Source organism: Harpia harpyja, chromosome Z, assembly GCF_026419915.1.
Source record: "Harpia harpyja isolate bHarHar1 chromosome Z, bHarHar1 primary haplotype, whole genome shotgun sequence".
NCBI classification, from domain to species: domain Eukaryota; kingdom Metazoa; phylum Chordata; class Aves; order Accipitriformes; family Accipitridae; genus Harpia; species Harpia harpyja.
In genome coordinates, this window is record NC_068969.1 from 78,389,278 (window position 1) to 78,409,463 (window position 20,186).

The following is a 20,186-nucleotide window of genomic DNA, read 5'->3' on the forward strand; positions in this document are numbered from 1 at the left end:
CTCCTGCTATATCTGGAGCTGCTTTATATTGTGCCAGTTACTCTAAAGAGTTGAAACACTGCAGGCTTTCACTAGCCTGTGCAAGTAGTATTCACAAGTAGTCCTGGTAAAGAATGACTAAACATGTCCTTGCTCAGTGCCCTACTGTTATCAGCCAGGTTTTGATCTGCTGTGCTGTCCCTGCACCCTCCTGAGTTGTTCTTGTTCTGGCCAGTGACAGCATATTGAGATTTTTGTTAATGCAGAGAGTTTTAATGTTCTGAGCTGCTGGTAGAGTCACGTGTGGATGTGACATACTGTTATGGACCATCTCCTAGCCACATTGAATGTGGACCTAATTTCTTTCACTGAGATAGCTATGGCTCAGCTCATTTAGCAGTACAGTTATAAATAATAATAATTAGTAATATTTTTATTATTATTCCTCCTTCTTCTGCCCCTGTGCCATGTTACGCACATACCCCCTTTTCTACAGAGTGCCTCTCTGCTTAATAAAATGCCCACCATTTCCCCTTGTGGGAAAGGCCTCTATGTAAGTCTCCTGTTCTCCTCCCTCCTCTTTTCACTCAAAGCATTTGCTTTCATGACTTTCATTCAAAATGTCAACATTTTAAACTACTTTGCCCTAACAGGCAGAACAAAAAAGTGTAGTAATACGCTGCATGTGGCTAATAGATACTGTCAGCCAGGCCATCAACTTATAGAAATCATATTTAATTGGCAGAGTGAGCTGGATGTGCTAACCAAGGTGCAAAATTCAATCTGCAACCAACTTCTGATTTATTCTTTATTTTTTATTTTCAGCAAAATGAAAAGGCTACTGTTTTCTGTCTGCTGGCCCACAATTACTTTTTCATCAGACATCCACTTACCTGTGGATCAAAATTGGATCAAAATACAGAGCTGCATGCTGGGACCTATCACATTGCACAGCAGACTTTCTCTGTATTAAGCATGATCCTCGAAGCTCCTGGTCATTTTGGAGCTGAGTAACACATTGAATAAAGTCTATGCAAAGCATAACCAAATTCCTAGTTTTCCACAGGCATAAAAACACTTCCTTTTGGGCAGAAATGACAGGCAATAGCTTTGGGAAGAACTATTTAACAGATCTTCTTTCCAAACACTCATTTCTCTGTCCTTCCTACTCAAGAGTTTTCTCCCCTAGTTACAGGGTAATGGTATTCTGCAACCAGCTAGTACAGAACCTCTATGAAAATACCTCACTACACCAAGTCTCCCAAATTTACATACTTTCTAGCTCTTCCTGTTTTTAAACTATTAGGATTACAGATCTGGATTTGGGTTTGGAGCACTACATTGAAACTAACATTATTAAGGCAGATTAGTGTTCTCATTTGTGATAGGCAGTCCAGAACAATGCCTTAGTGAATCTCAGGGTAACATATATATTTTCCTTTAATACAACTCTTAGCTTACCATTTAAGAGAGTGGAGTTGAACACAACCATCAAGTTCTTCAACTTTGTGAATTCCAAAACTTCAGAGGTACATTTTCGAAACAGCTTAGAAAAAGCCATAGGAAATGGCCCTCCTAAAGGGAGGGTAAATGAATAAAAACAGCCTATAAGACAGTAAAAAAATTAACTTTTTTTCCTTTCAAACCAGATGCAAAAAAAAAATTGCAGTCCTGTGACCCTTCATGTAGGACTTGTGAAAAATCTGCTGACACATGTACTTCGTGTCCAGAAGGTAAGAGACTTCAACTTCTTTGGGTAAGTTTGCAAGAGGCTAAAATATTCTGTATCCTACACAATTCCAGGGAATATTTTCATCAATGGTCACTAGAAAGTTCTCTGACAGCTTAAAGCATATGCAGGTAATCAGATAATTGCCAGCTGAAGTCAGGCATCAGCTTGGAATTAAACACATGCCCTTGGCATTACAGGTAAAAAAAAATTGTTAGGTGGATGTTGTTCATTTTCTTTCTTTTCAATCAAAAGTTGTAGACATTGTGCAGGCATTACTGAATAGAGATTTACTCAGGAAAATGTACTAGATAATCCTGATGATTCCTTCTAACCTTAAATTTCAGTGAAGGTTGAGCAAACTGCTTTGGGAAATGGCTTAAGGAATGTTTTATTCATGTTTTTAAGCATCAAAAAAGTTACATTTTGAGGAAGTTGAAAGCTTTTTTTTATAGCTGTCCAAGGCAGGAATCTTTTAAACATATTTCTAATTGGTGCCTTTCCCCACCTGGGTTGCTCTTTTGCCAGGAAAATTTCTTATCCATGATACCTGTGTTTCTCTGTGCCCTCAAAAAACTTTTGGCAATGTTGCAAGCGGAAAGTGTGAGATGTGCATGGATGGCTGTGAGGTATGCTCCAACCACTGGCACTGTCAGAAGTGTCAGGCTGAACAGGACCAGCCGCTCTTCCTCCACAAAGGCAGATGTTTACAGGAATGCCCTGAGTAAGTAACTCCCATTGGATGACTGCTTCTTATTTTCTCACTGTCCTCCTTCTCTTTAAAATTGAGATCCATTATAAACATTTAAAGGGAGACCTTAATGTAACCTAAGCTACCAGAACTATCACAAGGTAAAAGTAATTTTCAGCTGGCCTGAATAAACAACATTTCCTCTTGCTTAAAGAAAAGTGAAAAAACAAAAGTGAAACTAGAAATGAAATGCTATGACAGATGGTACAGCTCCCATTGACTTCAATAGGACCATGGTACTTCAGGATGGTTCTTTATGGTGACTGAAAAGAAGCCTCTAGTGATTCTCCTAACTTGTTCCTTCCTCAAAGTAGTAGAGAGCAGAAGTGTGAACCCATAAAGTGGATGTATCAGGATCCTGATATGGAAATATAGTGCTTATGTGATGTGTTTCTCTCTTTGGCTTATATTTTTTACTTTGTCCTGTAATAAATGGAATTCAAAAAGAAAGATTCCCATTTGACTGCAATGGATATTAGATCAGGCACTTGAGTAGATCATGTTCTCATGTTTCTGTGCTCTTTTCATCAGCATTCATCTTACCTATATATACACATAAAATCTGTGCTATGCAGTATGAAGGTCTTGCTTGGTTCACCTTCTTCTTTAGAAAAATGTGCAGCTCCTGCTTTTCTTGAGATCAGTACAAATTCTCTGGCAGTACTTTCCTGCTAACTTTGTCAAATAAGTCAATAAGGGCCAGTGGAACAGACGCTGATCATCAAATGTCAGGGTAAATGCGAAGTAATTGCACTAAAGCCTACTCTACTCCAGAAACAATGTTTAATATCAGAAATTGTGGCATACAAGCAAAGATATTGTTTTGGCATTAATGTTTGTTCTCAGTACTCATTCCCCCAGTTAACCCACACAGGGTGAGTATAACAAAATTAAACCTTTTCATATATCACTAGTCTTTTCAGCTGTTATTATCCCCCTTTCTTCCAAATTCCAGACTATAAATAATGGCTTCCCAGGTATCATTCAGCAAAGTCCACCAGAGTTAAACTCTGGTTTCAGCCTCTGAGGCAAAGTTCTTGAGGCATAACTACTCTCCACTGGAACAGAGGATTATAGGGGGGGGGGGGTAGCATTTTTTGGAGTTTGGGGACATGCTGTAGGGGATGGAAACAGCTGACTTGCTGCACTGATAATTTCTGACAGGGGATTTTGAAAGACTGGGCTAGCAGGGTACTCAAGACTGGAACAGGAAAAGAAGACAGGACTGTGAGAAATAGGGGCAGGATTATGACAAAGGTTAGGAGAAAAAAAAGAGGTGAGAATAGATGGCAGGCACAGCTCTTCCTATCTTTTCTCTAACCTTGCTCCTAATGCACCTCCTCAGCCTTTCTTTGGTATGATTATCTCCAAGAAGGAAAGGAGAAGCACCCCTCTGCAGGGAAAAATGAGCTTGTTTATGTGAAGTACATGTTCTGGGACTACTTTCTATGTCAGCTTCTTCCTCAGTTTTCATCAATGGCTGTATATATATGGATTAGAAATTGTCTCAAAATGTGGAGTTGCTTGTCCTTTAAACTTCTAACATTTTGGTTTTGACAGTGTAGACAGATTGGATTGCATCCAGCCTCTCCTTTTATCCTTCTCCTGAAATATACGTGCAATTTTTTATATATTTTCTTTATGACTAATAGTCCCAACTGTGGCTGTCTATGGTTGCTCTCACACCACAGATACCAGTAAAACATGCTCCATCTTCACTGTTTCTAGCCGGCTGTCACTAAATGCAGGTACTACTCAAGCATCCTTGTTTTGTTGGGGTTTTTTAATCACAGGCCTCCTTATTCTTCCCAGCCTTCACACTTCCAGGGTTTTTCCTTTTTCTCTCCTCTAGGGCCACTGAGGTTACACTTCTCTGTCTTTCCCTGATAGCACTGTAGAGAGTCAGCTGTGCAAGACTAGCGATTGCATCTTTCTTCCCGCAAACATTACAGATATTCCTATCTTACGTAAGGGGGGAATCAAGAAATGAGCAAGGAAGAAAATCCAACATCCCTTAGAGAGTAAGTACAAGAACAAAGGAAGGCCAGACTCCCTCCATAGCACAATCCATGCACATTTTCTGCCCGCAGGCAGAAGGGATGCAAGTGCAGGATGGGCAACAAATTGTGTGAGAAACCTGTTTGATCCAGTGAAATGTTGTGTGCTGGGAAAGTCTCATATATACTCATAATTCTTATATCCTAGACTGTTTGATAACTATACATTGACCAGCAGTTTGCTTTGTATTTGTTTTCATTCAATAGGGGGTATTTTAATGACTCTGTGACTTGCAAGGAATGCAGTGGATCCTGTAAGACATGCATGGGAAGTGCAACCAAATGCCTGTCCTGTAAAAATCCTTTGCTTCTGGAGCAGTGGAAATGTAAACCTACCTGTTCAGAGAAGCATTTTGCCTCTGATGGAATCTGCAAACACTGCCCTGAAATGTGTCAGGAGTGCATTCACAATCAAACATGCAAAGGTATTATAAAGAACTGGTCTTGACTTAGCTAAAATCCATCTGGATCTGTCTAGAGACAGACTGACAGAAACAGAGATCTGAAAAGAAATTCTGTAATGAGCAAAAATTAGAAAAGGGATGCATATATCATTGCTAATCTCTAAGATAGAGGCTAAGCAATCAGTGTTTTATGATAAGACTCAGTCTAAACCATTAATCTGTAAAGATTTCACATTGGTTTGCCTGTTGTTCTTCAGAGATTCCTGCTGGTTTGATTCTATTTCTGACCTAGAGTATCCATGCCTAAACACTTGCATACACATTTACACCAATGTGAAATACAGAATGTTTCTTTCCTAGTTTGGTTGAACTTTACATCTCTTTACCATTTTTGCAAATGACTACTCATTATAGAGAATGAAATCTCTGTAATGAAACATGTTAGGAAAGCCTTGGATATGCTGGTGAATGTGAATACCCCCACAAAAATTTCCAGGATAGTTAACATTGAGCTAGCCGTTCTGGAAACATAAACATGGATGAAAAAAAAAAAAATCATAAACAAAGCTATTAAACCAAGTACTCGTAATAAAATTAGCAGCTGAACCCCAGCTCTATGCAAAGACAAACATTCAGGTCCATATATTCCAGCCAGACTCACATCTTCATAATAAACGAAACAAAACTTCAGATGTGGTCATCCTTGATTTTGCAGGAAGTTCATAATGCAGATATTATATCTCAGCAGAAGTCCACCTATGTTCAGTGGCAGCATGGTTTGGTTAATATCAGCAAACCTGAACAGGTGACTTCGCTTCTCAGTCTCTTGATGTAACAGTGAAGATGTTGTGCAGATGATGTGCAAGGGTTGGGCCATTATGGGCAGTTTGGAGGAGAAAGAGTTGAAGAAGAAAGCGCTATCTTCCCAAGTTGTCCTTTTACCTCCTGTTATGACAAGCACTGCAGGATTTATAGTTTCCTAGGATTTCTTCACTCCCTCACTTACAGAGGTCAGCATTTGCTTCCCGTTTGCTTACCTGTTTTTTGCTGTTCTCTGTAGAATGCATGGACGAGTTCTTCCTGCACCAGGGGAAGTGTGTGCAGGACTGCCCTTCTAACTTCTATGCTGAAGACAAGCACTGCTTTCCCTGCCATGCAGACTGCAAGGATTGTGAGGGGCCGGACTCAGATGACTGCACTGAGTGCACCATCGACTTCTTTGTCCTCTACAGTGGCATGTGTTTTGAAGAATGCCCTGAAGGGACTTACTATGAAGAAGCCACTAAAGATTGTCAAGGTTGGCAGCTGTTGTTTTCCCCAGAACAGTATTGAGATACAAGTGGGTCTGGTTAAAGACTATCCCAAAAGGGCCTGCGTGTGCCAGACAATGTCGCTATCAATGTCCTGGAAACAGAGAAGATAGCTGATGTGGAAAAACAACACGGCATAGCTTAGAACAGCAAAAATTGGAGAAAGCTGGGAGGGAGGTAGCAAAGCTAGATGTGTTTAATATTATGGGCAACCACTCTGGTAAACTGCTGAGTATTGCTGGAGACAGTATGTTGAAAACTACTGCTCAGCAAAAGCAGTGCCGGTGCAAAAGGAAACATAAGGAACTGCCTGCATAAGATTGAAAATAGTAAAATGTTTGACTAGGCAGAAGCAGAGCTATCACTCTGTTTCCCTCAGCCTCTCATCCTGAGATGATGGCTGCTCCTTGCAAAATTAAAGCTGAAATAATAACCCAAAATGCAACAAGAAATGGTGACATTACTACTGTTTGTCCATTTCAGCATGCAACAGGACATGCCAGACTTGTTCTTCTTCCACTGCCTGCCTTACTTGCAGAAATGGCCTGACGCTGAACCATGACAGACACTGTGTGGCATCTGGATACTGCTCTCACACTGAGTACTACGTTGAGAAAACTCAGACCTGCAAGCCTTGTCATAAGAAATGCTTTCACTGCTCAGGAGCCACTGAACACCAGTGTCTTAGCTGTGCAAATAACCGGTATCTTCTCAGTAAGTGTCTTGCAGGAGCCTCTAGATTTTATTCTATGCTGAAAGCATGAAATAAGGATGTTTCTGTCACATTTATGAAACATCTAGGGCTGCTTCAGCTAATCTAAATATTGCAAAGTTGACCTGACAAGTAGATAACTTGTGCAAAGATAATTACTTCTGCGGGACTACCTAGAAACCCTTTGTGAGACTCGGCTTGCCACTCAATGGGGCCAAAGCAGGACTTCTAAGTAGCAACAAACTCCATGGCTAAACTAAACTTGTATGTTTCATTTACTTGGTATGTACTGTTCCTGTTTCTTACAAGGGACTTAAAAAGACAAGAAGGATATCCTTACCTTGGTGGTTTTTTACTAAATGTACACACAAAGAGCTCACATTTTCATGTTGGCTTGTTTAATCCCTGCAGAGATCTGATGAGCAAAGAAATACTTAAGCAGAGATGTTAAAAAGTTGTTCATGGATCACTAGGTCAGTATCTAGTGGATGGCTGAGGTGCAAAACTACTTTTCTGACTTTGGAGCAAAAGACTGCATTGTCTCAGAAACAAACTGGTAAAAAGTATAAAACCCCAGAACTTGAACTTTACTTCTTTGCATATTCTTTAAAAAGCAAACAAAAATTTTAGGAAATTATTGGGAGAAAAAAAATTGTTAAAATAATCTTTCATGCAGGAAAAATCCAAAGAGAGTTTGAATTAAAACTGAATCTGAGCTTTTTGAGTCTAATTCTGATGCAGATTTTGCATTCTTAAATTTCTGAGGTCTTGCATCAGACCTGTCTTTTTTATCAACACACTCAGCTGCTTTGCACCATTACAATTGGTAAAGTTGATGGAAGTATGTAAATAACATCCTGGAGTGGAGAAAGAATTGCAAGAAAAATAGAAATAAGGGGAAGTATCTTCCTTTGCCCAGTTGCAACTCGAGTAGCAAAACCATAAAGACAAGCTAGTTAATGAGTCCAAGCTACTAATGAGTAATCACTGCTCTCTTAGCTTGATGCATTTGCAGTTAGTTGCATCAGTCCTAACTTCTCATTCAAGATTCCTATTCTAATGACCCTCTGAAATCTCAGTGAAAAAGTGGGATGTAGCTGGTACATTTGGCAGCATTACAGGCATTTATTCCCATACCATAAAGCAGCAGCCACAGAAAGGGGTAAAGACCAATGAACAAATGTCATTAAATCTCAAATTTACCATCAGATTCATTATACGCATGGAATGCAATGAGGCTGCTGCTTAGAGTGAAACCTAAGGAAAATGGCAATGCAGATAGAAAGTTTCCTAATTACTATTTCTTCTTTTGTATATTCTGAAAGAAATCACAGTTGCTGTTCATTATTATGTATTATGCATTCATATTTCCCAAAGATAAAAAATTATCTGTTCTGAAGAGCCTGCTAATGTACATAAAATGCAGAAATGTGGACTAAAGAACTGACAAGGCTTAGAAGAAAAAAAAACAATTACTATACCCCAAGATTCTCTTTTCTTGTTCTGGTACATGCTCTAACAGCATCTCCTGTTAGAGAGTTTGCTCTAGCACTGCTGTATGAGATGTTTTATAGCAGCAAACACTGAATATGATGTGTTATTCTAAATTGTTGTCTGTGCAGATACAACCTGTGTTGAAACATGCCCAGAAGGGTATTATGCTGACAGCGATGAGGGACAATGTTCCCCATGCCACAGCACCTGTGTCACTTGCACTGGAAAACACAGCTCACAGTGCCTTTCCTGCAAACCGGGCTGGTACAGACAAGGAAAAGGATGCGTAAACCAGTGTCCAGCAGGGTAAGGTCCAAGATCTTTAGATAAGAGCTACATCACAGAAAGAGCATTGAGAAATTAGATCACTCTGCCTTATTCTACTTCAGAGTGAAGCAGAACTGAATTCTATTTTCAGGTGAAAAATTCTTATGTTGTCCCAGTACAGAGGTGGTGGAAACCTCCCTTCACAGTAGAAAACTGTGAAGTTGGTGCCCAAATTGAGACCAGCTTGATGTGGTGTGGCCACTTACACTCCAAGGATGCTCTTAGGTTATGTTTATACAGAACAGTGTGAAGCAGAATAAATGTACTAAGTTATCTGTTAGTCATCTTGAGCACAGGAAGCAGTGTAACTTCCTTCAAGCACCCTTGCAGCCTCCACTTAACATGAAGATTGGATGAGGTTACTTTTGTTTTGCATTAAGTGAATGTTTATAATGGATCATAATAAAACCGACCATTAAAACACCCTTCAACTGAGGACTCATAATTCTAGGCAGCAACTTCATTAATATGAGTCCATTTAATTTCAAAATGTGGATTCAATGTCCTCTTGTGAACATGTCTCAGAAATCCAAATTTGGGAAGCGGACCTATGATTTCTGGTTCAGGTCCATTTCATTTTGCAGTGCAGTACAGTACGATCACACTGGGTGTTAAATTGAGTTATCATTCCTTTAAATTGGAAGTCTGTAATGACCACATCTCAACAAAACCACAGTGCAGCAATTCTTCTTTTTCCCTGACAGCACAACTTAGGTGAACACTGTTCCTCTGCTGGTATCCTTTGGCTAAGCCTGTTTGTGCACTGAAAGGAAATATGAGGTTTCTGAATTTCCATCTGACAGCAGGTCATCAAGAACAGCGAGGAATTCAGTGCTTACCCAGCATTTCCAGGATATCTCTTGCAGAGCCAAAACAGAGTTGAGGTCTTCTGAGCCCTGCCTATTTATAAACTTACTTTGTGTCTGAATTCACCCAAGATTTTAGAAAGCCTTACTTTACACACCCTCAATTTATGAAGTCTTGCTTTATAGCTGAATTTCAATGGCCAAGGGAAATTGAAATTAATTCTATTTTCACTGAGATTGCAAATGTCCACTGCGATCACATCGATATCACTTTTATACATTGATGTAATCACAGTAAAAGCTAAGGATGAAGGATGTTTTGCTTCTCCTGTCACTGCTGGGCTTTATGCAAAGCCATGACTATCTGATCTCTTTCAGGTATTTTGCACAAAACTCCACTGGATCATGTGAGAGATGCCACAAGGGTTGTAAGGAGTGTATGGGGCCTCAACCCACAGACTGCCTTTTCTGCGATACATATTTTTACCTGTTGCGCTCCAAGAACAAATGCATTAGCTCTTGTCCTGAGTATTACTACGAAAGCAAGGACAATGTCTGTGAAAGATGCCACCCTTCCTGCCGAACTTGTGAAGGTAAAAGCATACACTCTGCTTTGACCAAAAAGAGGGTTATCAAAACACCTGCCAAGGATTATCAAAATACCTGCCATCTCTTTTTTTTTTTTAACTCTCTGCTCCAAGATTTTGGAAACACATCACAGAGAGACATACCACGTACAGTGCTACCAACCTGTCCATGACCTAAGCAGCCACAGTGGGGGATGCAGATCTCCCTCATGGCTGCCAGGCTCTCCCTGGCCCTGGGTGACTTGCTGCACTGGCTGTTCCATGCTGCTGCCTTACTTTTAGAGTGTTGATTGATTGAGACCAAAGCATTTGGCCAAGGTTCCCCACAATTATTTCTTCAGTGCACTGACCTAACTGATTTTCGTGAATGTGTTGGACCTTCCCTGTACAACTGATTCCGAAATCATTATGCTTTTCATGAATATCAAAACAGATAAGAAATACACTTTGTGGGCACATAAAACCTCAAGACTGGGTCCAAGCTCTTTCTAATACCAACTTCCTCATGCTGAACTCCTCACTGCTGATTCTTGCTGTTGACAAACACCCTCTTCTTTAGTGACAGTGGTCAGTATAATTTTTAAAGGAAGTTACATGACAATTTTTCCTGTTGTAATATTGTTGTTTATTTTTATTTTATTTATTTTTCCCTAGGGAAGGGAGCATTCAGCTGCACATCATGTGTATGGAGCTACAGTTTACTAGGTGGAATGTGCAACTCGGACTGTTTTGTAGGTGAATATAAAGTCCAGGAGACACCAGGACAAGAGGTACCTATTTGTAGGCATTTTCTCCTGCGATTTGTATGCTGAACTTTAAATTCTGAACACAATGCAAACAACACAGAATGCTCTTCTCTGAGTTTTCAAGGCTGCTTATCTTTAAATATGCTTACTTTTTTTTCTTCTCTTGGCAGAGGAAGCATTGTTTCTCTTTCTGGGGTTGTCTACTATAGAGTAATCCTCTACCAGTAAATATAATTAGGCACAACTTTGTCAATGGTGATACCAAAGTCATGTGAATAAAATCAGCTGTATTAGTAATACAGCATTTTTTTCTTCCCATATAACTGAGATTTCCCCATGGATTTCTGCTGCTTTGTCTGCAAGAAATCACATCGCATTCTTGATTGACAGCTCTGCTGGCAGAAACCTCTTGTGGAGGGACAGGCTGAAGTCAAGAGAGCTATATATTTAGTAGAGTAGGACCACAATTAGGTTTGGGTCTGTGCCACAAGCCGGGGCACTCCAGCTTCCAGATTTCCACACGAACTGCCTTCAAAAGATGTTTATTCAAGAATATAGCAGCAAGGCAAGCCAGCTGGCCTGAGGTGCTGCATACCCTGGAGTCTCTGGCCTGGAATATCGCCTTAGCAGTGCTGCTCCGTAACTGTGAGCCTGAGAAAACAGCCTAAGAGCTGGGCACCACAGAGTTCTGCACTTCTTTGCAAGAGCTTTGACTCTGAGAAACTGGACCTCCTGCTATGACCCTCCCATATTGCCCATGTTCTTCAATTCAGGATAAGCACCCTCGTGGGTCTGACAGCAAGTTTGTTGAAAGGTTATTGGAGTTTCCAGATCCTCACAGTGCATATGGAGTCCTGGTCTCATGCCAGAAAAATAGCAATTTTTTCCCAGGAGGCCAGGAACTCCGAACATTGGAAGCCCTGAAATACCTGAGCTCATTCTACAAGGTAGATGTGACAATGATGATCCCTGGTAGTCTTTGTACACAGAGGCTCCCAGGAGCCTAGCTGGAATTTGAGAAGCGTATTTGAATCTAAGCTCTTTCTGTAAAACAGAACCAACACATTCTAATAAAAATCTGGTTTGCTAGAAAACTTTCAGCCAGCTTTATTCCTTATTTCTGCTCATTCCTGAGTTAGAAAGGAAATTTATTCTCTCAGCCACTTTTTTTTTTCCAGAATATTTCATGTTGCTTCTCCCGTGTCAGTTGTTACTTTTATGATACCCTTGAGTACACTTCTTAAAGGCCAGTTTACCATCATTACTACCAAAGAACCACAGATCTGCTAGCATGGGACTAGCAAAATAAAAACACACTTTCTGGCCAAAGAGCTTACAGTCTGAATGAATTTTATCTTGCTGTCTAGCAAGGTGAGATGTCTAAGCTCCTACAACACTTTCCCCCCTCTCCCTACAAGCAGATCACTGAGAACCCAGGAAATATGCACCACATTTTAGTTTTCCTACTCCTTACTGTATTTTGCCATTGACATGCGTGGTGGCCAAGGATGACCATCCAGACAGTGAAGGACAGGACAGAACCGCGAGGTCAGGTCCAAAGAATCCAAAATGAAGGTGCGGTTCTTGTGTTCTGTGTCCGAAGGAGGACAAGCCCAAGTGTGAGAGATGTGACAGCTCGTGCACTGAGTGCAAGGGACCTGGGCCTCTCAACTGCACGGTCTGTCCAGCCAGTATGCAGCTCTACCTGGAGGAAAGCCGCTGCCTGCCCTGCTGCAGTGACTCTGACCTAGCAGGCACCCCAGAGTGCTGTGACTGCAGTGAAACACAAGGTAAGACCATGCTGAAGAGCAGTAATGGTGCTGAAGGGCTTTGTGACTGTCTAGGCTGACATTTAAAAATCAAAAGGGGAACAGAGCAAAAATGTGCTGCTCAGCTGCAGGCACACAGTGTGTTTCTACTGCTCCATCACTAGAATAGGAAGGGCTTTGCACAAATAACAATCGCGACTGATGAGGGAGAGGGCACCTTCTTTCACTCACAGTTATTGTGTTAAATGGCCAGGCATTTCATAAACCAGGTTACTGGGAAGTGCTTGCTTCAATGGATAGCCACCTGAATCATTGCATTTTAAGCTCACCATGTCAAAATGCGTTTGTGTGCCTGTTAGCCTTTCTGCTTCTTCCCGATTATTTCTAATCTTATAAAGAAGCATAGCTATCCCAGCAACCTTGCTTACATCCTTATACCATCACAGCTACAAGAACACAGCTGTGGTACTGGAAGAGTAAGGTATTTAGTCAAATGCATTTAAAAATGTAAGCAGGCCTAAACATTGCACTAGGGTTTTTAAGACAAACACACTCACACAAGTTCATTTAATTTTTTTTAACTGTTTGTTTTTTTTTTTTAACTTGTAGATGACTGTGTATTACGGACCACTCTACCACCCGAGAGCAAAAGCAAAACTACTTTCTTTGTTATTACCTGCATTTTGCTTCTCCTTGTCATTGGAGCCATTGTATTCATCTGGAGAAAAACACGAGCCAAAACCCAGGCTGTCAATAAAGGTGGGTATAAGAAGCTGACAAATCACTCCAAAACCTTTCCTTCCTACATGAGCAACTACCACAAGAGTCCCAGTTACCAGGAAGATCAAGTGATTGAGTACAGAGATCGAGATAATGAAGATGATGACGAAGAAGATGACATTGTATATATGGGCCAGGATGGCACAGTCTATCGCAAATTTAAATATGGATTTTTGGAGGATGATGAGGAAGATGAGCTTGAATACGATGATGAAAGTTACTCATTTAGATAACTCTTTACTAATTTATGAATTTCCTGCTCTGTTGTTTTCCTATTAAATTACAGCAATTTAGTTAAATATGTTTAGTTACTTCTTAGCATGCTGAGCTCAAGATTTTAGCTAACAGTTATTGTAAGAGCAGAATGGTTTCTAAAAACAATTTTTCCTAAAGCTTTACATAAATCCTTGCTAGGCTTTTAAGTAGCACTCCAGATGTAGGCTGGTTAAGAGATTTTGTTTCTGTGCATTTGTGTGGAAAGTAAATCCTTTCCCAGTATGTATTTGTGTGCGTTATAAATAATACAAACTCTGCAAACCATGCACGCACACCTACTGAGAACCTGGCCAATCACTACTAGAAATGTGCAGATATAAACAAGATGGGTGTATTTATCTACCTGATGAATGACTCTGGGATAGGGTGCCAGTAGTTTACTACTTTGTGATTATAGTTACTGAGCAATTCATATTAGAATAGGCAAGTTTGCTGACTTTACCCAGATTTTCGTTGTTGGTATCATCTGGTGCATCTGTATTCCTCAAAGCCAACACATTCCTCCTTATAATCTTATAGCATACTTCCCAGTGAAATAGTGCACCTATGACATGATGCTTTAAGATTTCTGATTGTGACTCTAGTCCAGGTAACTACATTGTTTTCACAGTTTGTGTAAAACATAACTAAAATATTTTATATACCAACCTCTGATTAATCTTTACTGTGGTGTTTGTCAAATAATCTTTTATTGTACTCACAAACTTCTCCGTTTACTGCAAAGGGATATGGTCTATAAGCACGCCCACAAGAAAAGGACTCCTTTTGGCTTTTCAACTACCTTCTCAGTGATTTAAACACAGAACATTTATTCAAGCAGCTTCTCCATTTCTGTTGTAAATGGCTCAGGATGTTCAGACAATGGCAAAGGGAATAATTAGCACTTACTTAGTAATGTAACTTAAAGGAACACAGCAATGTGATCTTTTTATTATTATTATAGAAAGATAATTTATCATACTAAAGAAAAGGATGCTCTTTATGGCCCTTTGTTGTGAAAGAATAAATTCTTTGCACAAAACTGTCTTGAAAATGCTGTTATTTGTAAAGTTTCGTTCACTCTCTGAGTTCCTTTAGATTTCCAGTAAGAAGCTGCTCTAGAACTATAAATCAATTAATTAGATTTAGTGTCTACAAAGGAATCGTGTGAAAATACCTAATTTTTATGGCTCAAGGCCTTAGTGGAATTTTTTGTATTAAGTATTTTGCATTAAGTAAGACCTCAGGATAGTTCCATCTGTAAGTTTAAAGAAGATTTATGGAGAGGTTTATTGCTTCCACTTTCAATTATAACCTTTTAATCATTGCAGCTTCAGTAAGAGAGAGGAATTAAAAGTCATGTGACTTCACAAAAGCCAAAACAAACACCTATATTTATCAAAAGTTATATGATAGCACAGTACTTCAGAAAGATGCATGTTATCTGTCACTTTAATTCAAGTTCTGCTCTGATGAAGTTCTGAAAAAACAGAAGAAAGACAGAAGAGGGAAAAATCAGTTTGGAAGGTCATACTGAAAGAGAGAGACTGTGTTATCCTATGCTCTCCTAAACTTGTTTGGATTAACAAGATGCTTTATTATTGTTGTTAATGGCTTAAAACACAACTGTAAGGATTTGCTTTGACCTGAAATCTCTCCTGACATTTCAAAGGCTTAATCCTAGCTATGCCTAAGCAGTCTGAAACCACTGTGATAGATGTAACAAGCATTTTGCTTATGGGGTCTCAGATTAAATTCATCATCATTTTCTGAAAACAGTTTCTTGCATTTAAAGTTAACCTGAATGGTAAAAAAACCACCAACAAAAAATGCAAATAAGCACTCATTTTGGAAAACCTGTTCCCTAAAAGAACTTTGTCTAAATTTGTGAAAGTCAGACTGGGACAAATTTGCATTTCTAAGTATGCATCCAAAAAAACCCAAACAAACGAAGAAAAAAAACCCACAAAACCACAAACCTCCAAATTCTTTTCAAATGCCAATTTTTTTTTTAGAGGTTCTTTGTCGTCGATTGGGCACACCATTTCAATCACATTTTGAGTTATCAGATGCATGTTCGTTCACTTCTGATTCTTCCTGCTCTGCAGTCTGACACTTCCTTTCTGGCTTTCAGAGCTTGTCACATGCAGTCAGGGATCCTGGATGCCAAAAGCAGAAGGGGACTTCCTTGTAGTGCTAAAGCTGCACAAGCAGAGCTGAGACACCACTTGTTGGGAGAGAAGCAATACTGGTAAATTCCCTCCACCCAAATAAGCAGTGCTTTTGGGGAGGAATTCAAGTGAATACTCAAATGATAAGCCTGTTCTTAAGAGGTAGCAGCATGCATGATTTTATGCTGCATGGGGAGGGTGACAAGGCACATGTCTTACAAAATGGCAGATAACTGCCTTGAAGGTAAACCTTGAAGTCTTCTTAGGAGAGCAGTAAATAACTGATGAATTAAGTTAGAAGGATATGATATGAGGATTCGCATTCAAGATCGTTTGTTTTTTTTTTAAGTGGAAGTTTCAAAATAGTGGTCAAGGAGACACAAACTTAGTGACCTGCAAAGCCATATCACTTTTACAGCATTCACAGTTAAAACTCCCTGCTAAGAGTCCACAGGGAGCCCAAGACGAATAAAGTTTAACAGTTAATTGGCACAAGAGGAAATCATTCATGAGTCACTCACACTTCTAAAGAAACTTCATGGAAAACAAGAGTACAACCAAGGAAGCCAGTAATAACAGTACGGACAACACAGCACACAAAGGAAATACTGCTTTTCTGGATTATTTTATGGACTTCTACTGTCTAAGCCCTTTACGGTCTGTCCTGAAAAAAAAGGTAGAGAAATTCAAATCCACAGTTGTTCAATTCCACAAATCTTTAGTTGCTATAAAGCCAATTCTTCTCCTTTCTCGTGCTTTCTCGCTTTCTCCTCCACCCACCATAGGAGAGAAAGATGTCCCAAAGGAAACAAGTATCTTTCATAAACAAAGCTGCTACAGGATCTCTTCCATTCAACTGTTCCCTAATTAATTTTTATTTAATCAGCCTCAGATTCTTGTTGTTGTTTGGCAAACTTCTCTCACTCTCTTGATTCTCAAGCTTTTTTCCATCTCAAGGTCCTTCCTTCCCCCTGCACCTCTTTGCTACTCTCATTCATCCATGGAGTTTCCAAAGTCCTTCAGTCCTCACCAATTACTTGTATTATCTCTATCCTTCTCTCATTACCCTTTCAGTAGGAGAGCTCTTTCAAAAAAAAGATCTTATAAAAATCACATCTCCTGCATAGTTTTACCACCCACTTACCTCTCACATAATCCAGTAATTTGATTTCAGAGGAAAGTGTAGGTTACCACTGTTCTTTACCCTCTCTTTCCACAGAGTTTATGTAAATTAGGAAAAGTTTTCTCTTCCGCGACTCTACCCTGAAGTTTTGCTAGAAAGGTCGTGGAGGAAAGTATATTGTAGGAGTTACATTTCACGTGTCTTGAGGCCCAAGACTCCCTCCTCAACAGGCTGTTCCCTGATCGGACTACGTTCTCACAGCATACCACAAATTTGCCTCTGGTTCTTGTGTAACAGTTGCAGGACTTCTGGCTGAGGACTCAAACTGAAATTTCAGACCAAAGATAGGAATGAAAATACGATAAATTTAATTGCATAAGTTATCACAGAAGCCCTTCAAATGGATATTTTGAGGCATTTGGTTTTCTCATGAAAAATAACACGCGTTTCAAGAGAAATAAATATTTTTGCATTAAAAAATGTTTTCTTACCAATCAAATTTCCCACTTTAAAAGTTACCTATAGAAAAATTCTGATTATCCGTAATAAGTCACTATTTTACCTTGGTTACCTATGTTCATTTGAGTCCCTGTTGGGGTGGGGGCAGGAGGGGAGCAAAAGAATATCTTTCAGAGTAGACCAGAACTATCGATTTTTCATCTACCCTTAAGCCCTTATGTGTATGTGCAGTTTCAAGCCTGAACTTTAAGGAGTAACCAGACACGCATCCTGATGAGGGACAGATATTCTGACTAAAGTCTCAAAAGCACTTTTGAACAGAAAGAGTTTTTCCACTCTTTCTTTTTTTCCTAATTAGTACATATATATGACAATAAGCTATCATATCAAACAACAAATGACTAAAGATTCTGACTGTACACAGAGATGCCCGCAATGAACTAGATACATTTATTAGGTGTTAAGATGCAAAATTAATAGGAGATGTGCACATGTAACTTCTGTTCTCCTTTCAAGGTAGGTACCATGTGTTGCTACTTTATTAGTTGTTTCCTACTGATCAGAAATATCTAGGAAGTTGCCTAAAACACGCTGGCTGATTTTACCATATCTCTTGTGATTTTATTAACTGTTAACGTGACAAAAGACAATTTTTCCCTTGGAAAAGATATGTTACAAAGCAGGCAGTAATTATTACTTTTTTCCCCTATCATCTCTTTTCAGATTTAGGTTTACACTGGCAGAAGATCTCTTCTCAGACCTTAACAAACAAAACGGATGCACTAATTATCTCTTTGCATGACTTTGCAGGTTTATATTACACATTTAATTGACAAATAAAAAGGGAAATAAGTATTCTTTTACCCTTCCTTATTTATATTGTCTATTTAACATCTAGATAAGCACATTTTCCTTCTCAGGAAGAGTTCAGGTACTACACTTACCTAACAACCATTACGCTAAATAGTTCTTGCTCTTCTGGCTGCATTTGCTTTTACTGTGTTCCTCCATCCTTGCTCACTGCATGTCATGTCTAAAATCCTCATCCAATTATTTTTCTGTATCCTTTCTCCTCCTTCTTGTCACCTAGCATCATCTTCATTTCCCAGTTCTTTTTTTTTCTGATGCAAAACTCTAATTTTGTCACTTAAGTATCTCACCATTAGTTAAAAAAAAAAAAAAAGCCAAATGTAAGTCTTACTGTACTCATTGCACTGAATTCTACCTTCTTTCACTGACAAATCTTAGCACTATGGAAAAGCAAGCTAATCATAACCTCAGAACAAACTAAGAAAAGATACTAAGCACTTTGCAACTCTGAGCCACAAAAAAGAAAGCAAAATTTAATTCTCAGTCATTACAGAAGATGACCATTATGTAAAGTCAGTACTTTAAGTTATCTAACTAATTATATATTAACTGTCATTGTCAGCAATGTTTATAAAGTTCTAGTACCCTTAAAAACCTAAACAGGCCACAAATCTATGCAAACATTCCCCTGGGGCAACAGATAATGCAAGTTCTCTAACCATCACACTAGCAAGTAGGGCATTGTGTTTATAATTCCTCTTACATCTTTCTTCTCCCTTCAGAAAAATTAGGGGAAAAAATTATAGCCCTATATAGACCACATTCATTACAAAAAAATTTGAAGGCAATTTTTTATCTCATCTCAGTTCTGGAATGAAAACTATTGAATATCTGAATCCTTGGAAATTATAGTGCTTGAGTGTTAAACGTAGGTGCTTGAAGATTTAACTTTTAAATCCATGCCTCCAGTGTGGACACTGTGCTGTTAGAACAATGGCATGATTCATGACAAATACCAAAGTACACTGAAGAGTCCATTGCATCTAACACAAAAAGCAATCCTTATGACATATCCGCAACACCACATTATGTTACATTCTATCCTGATGCAACTTTAGGGGATGCCATATAGAGGTTATATAAAGATCTATGTATAAACAGCACGAAAGTATCAGAGAAACTTTACCCCAAGAGCCCTAAGACAGATTAATGTGTTTCAAGATACAGGTATGATTCATTTTCAGCTGTAGCAGATGGACCTTTGCCCTGACCCAGATGAATGTTTAAACAGTTGAACCAGAACAGAAGAACAGGATGCAAACCTTTCCACCTGACTTCTAAAAGAACCAAGCAGTTTTAAATTTTTAAAGATTTTAAAGAATAGACAAATCTATTTCCAGGTTATAGAGGTCTGAGGATGTAGCTCCCCCATGTCCTAAATAAAGCATAAAAATCCCTAGAATGGGACTGGTTTTCAGACACACTTTAATTTTAGCTAGTTTAGGCAACCTCTGAATGCTTTTTTCTGTCAAAGTTTTTAGGCAGTCACCCTTACAAAGGTTTGCATAGGACCGAGATACCTAACTGTGCTAGACGTAGCAAAGAAAAGCACCCTAGGAACTAAGTCATTGTCAGAAGCCTCCTTAGACACAAAACTTACTGAACAGCAATACTGGCAATAACCCTTACTATTATACAACAAAGCAGTGATTCTCACAGATCAGAAACTCAATAAACTATTTCCAAGAATTGCTAGAAGTCTGAGGCAGAATAAGAATTAAAAACCACCTATTATCTCTACACAGCAATTTAGAAATGGCTTTCTAAGGATACCAAAGGTACCAAAATGTTAAGGTATCAAAGATATCAAAATAGTACAAAGTCTTTTGAAGCAAATTTTCAAAGTTCACCGACTGC

The 20,186-nt window shown here is 39.1% G+C and overlaps 1 protein-coding gene and 1 long non-coding RNA gene across 7 annotated transcripts in view; one reads left to right on the forward strand and one right to left on the reverse strand.

Annotated features, from left to right (window-relative positions):
- PCSK5 (proprotein convertase subtilisin/kexin type 5) overlaps nt 1-13,831 on the forward strand; it is a 257,932-nt gene extending 244,101 nt beyond the window's left edge. Inside the window, exons 28-37 of the mRNA XM_052776735.1 lie at nt 1,629-1,712; nt 2,237-2,432; nt 4,724-4,941; nt 5,981-6,217; nt 6,714-6,944; nt 8,565-8,742; nt 9,948-10,162; nt 10,811-10,926; nt 12,506-12,692; nt 13,281-13,831. Of these exons, the coding sequence (XP_052632695.1) occupies nt 1,629-1,712; nt 2,237-2,432; nt 4,724-4,941; nt 5,981-6,217; nt 6,714-6,944; nt 8,565-8,742; nt 9,948-10,162; nt 10,811-10,926; nt 12,506-12,692; nt 13,281-13,684 (2,066 nt within the window). The 3' untranslated portion in view covers nt 13,685-13,831. The remainder of the gene's footprint in view (nt 1-1,628; nt 1,713-2,236; nt 2,433-4,723; nt 4,942-5,980; nt 6,218-6,713; nt 6,945-8,564; nt 8,743-9,947; nt 10,163-10,810; nt 10,927-12,505; nt 12,693-13,280) is intronic.
- The window catches only part of LOC128136743 (uncharacterized), a 34,898-nt gene that overhangs the window by 2,356 nt on the left and 12,356 nt on the right, over nt 1-20,186 (reverse strand). The window contains exons 3-4 of one of the 6 annotated variants that reach the window (XR_008233462.1): nt 15,686-15,865; nt 13,348-13,389 (exon numbers count right to left, since the gene is read on the reverse strand). The exons of 1 other annotated variant lie outside the window; for it this stretch is intronic. This is a non-coding gene — a long non-coding RNA (uncharacterized LOC128136743). Of the gene's footprint in view, nt 1-13,347; nt 13,390-14,546; nt 15,187-15,685; nt 15,866-18,479; nt 18,615-20,186 lie in introns of those variants that run through there. 4 more of the 6 variants (XR_008233463.1, XR_008233464.1, XR_008233465.1 and 1 more) reach the window with 4 other exon arrangements.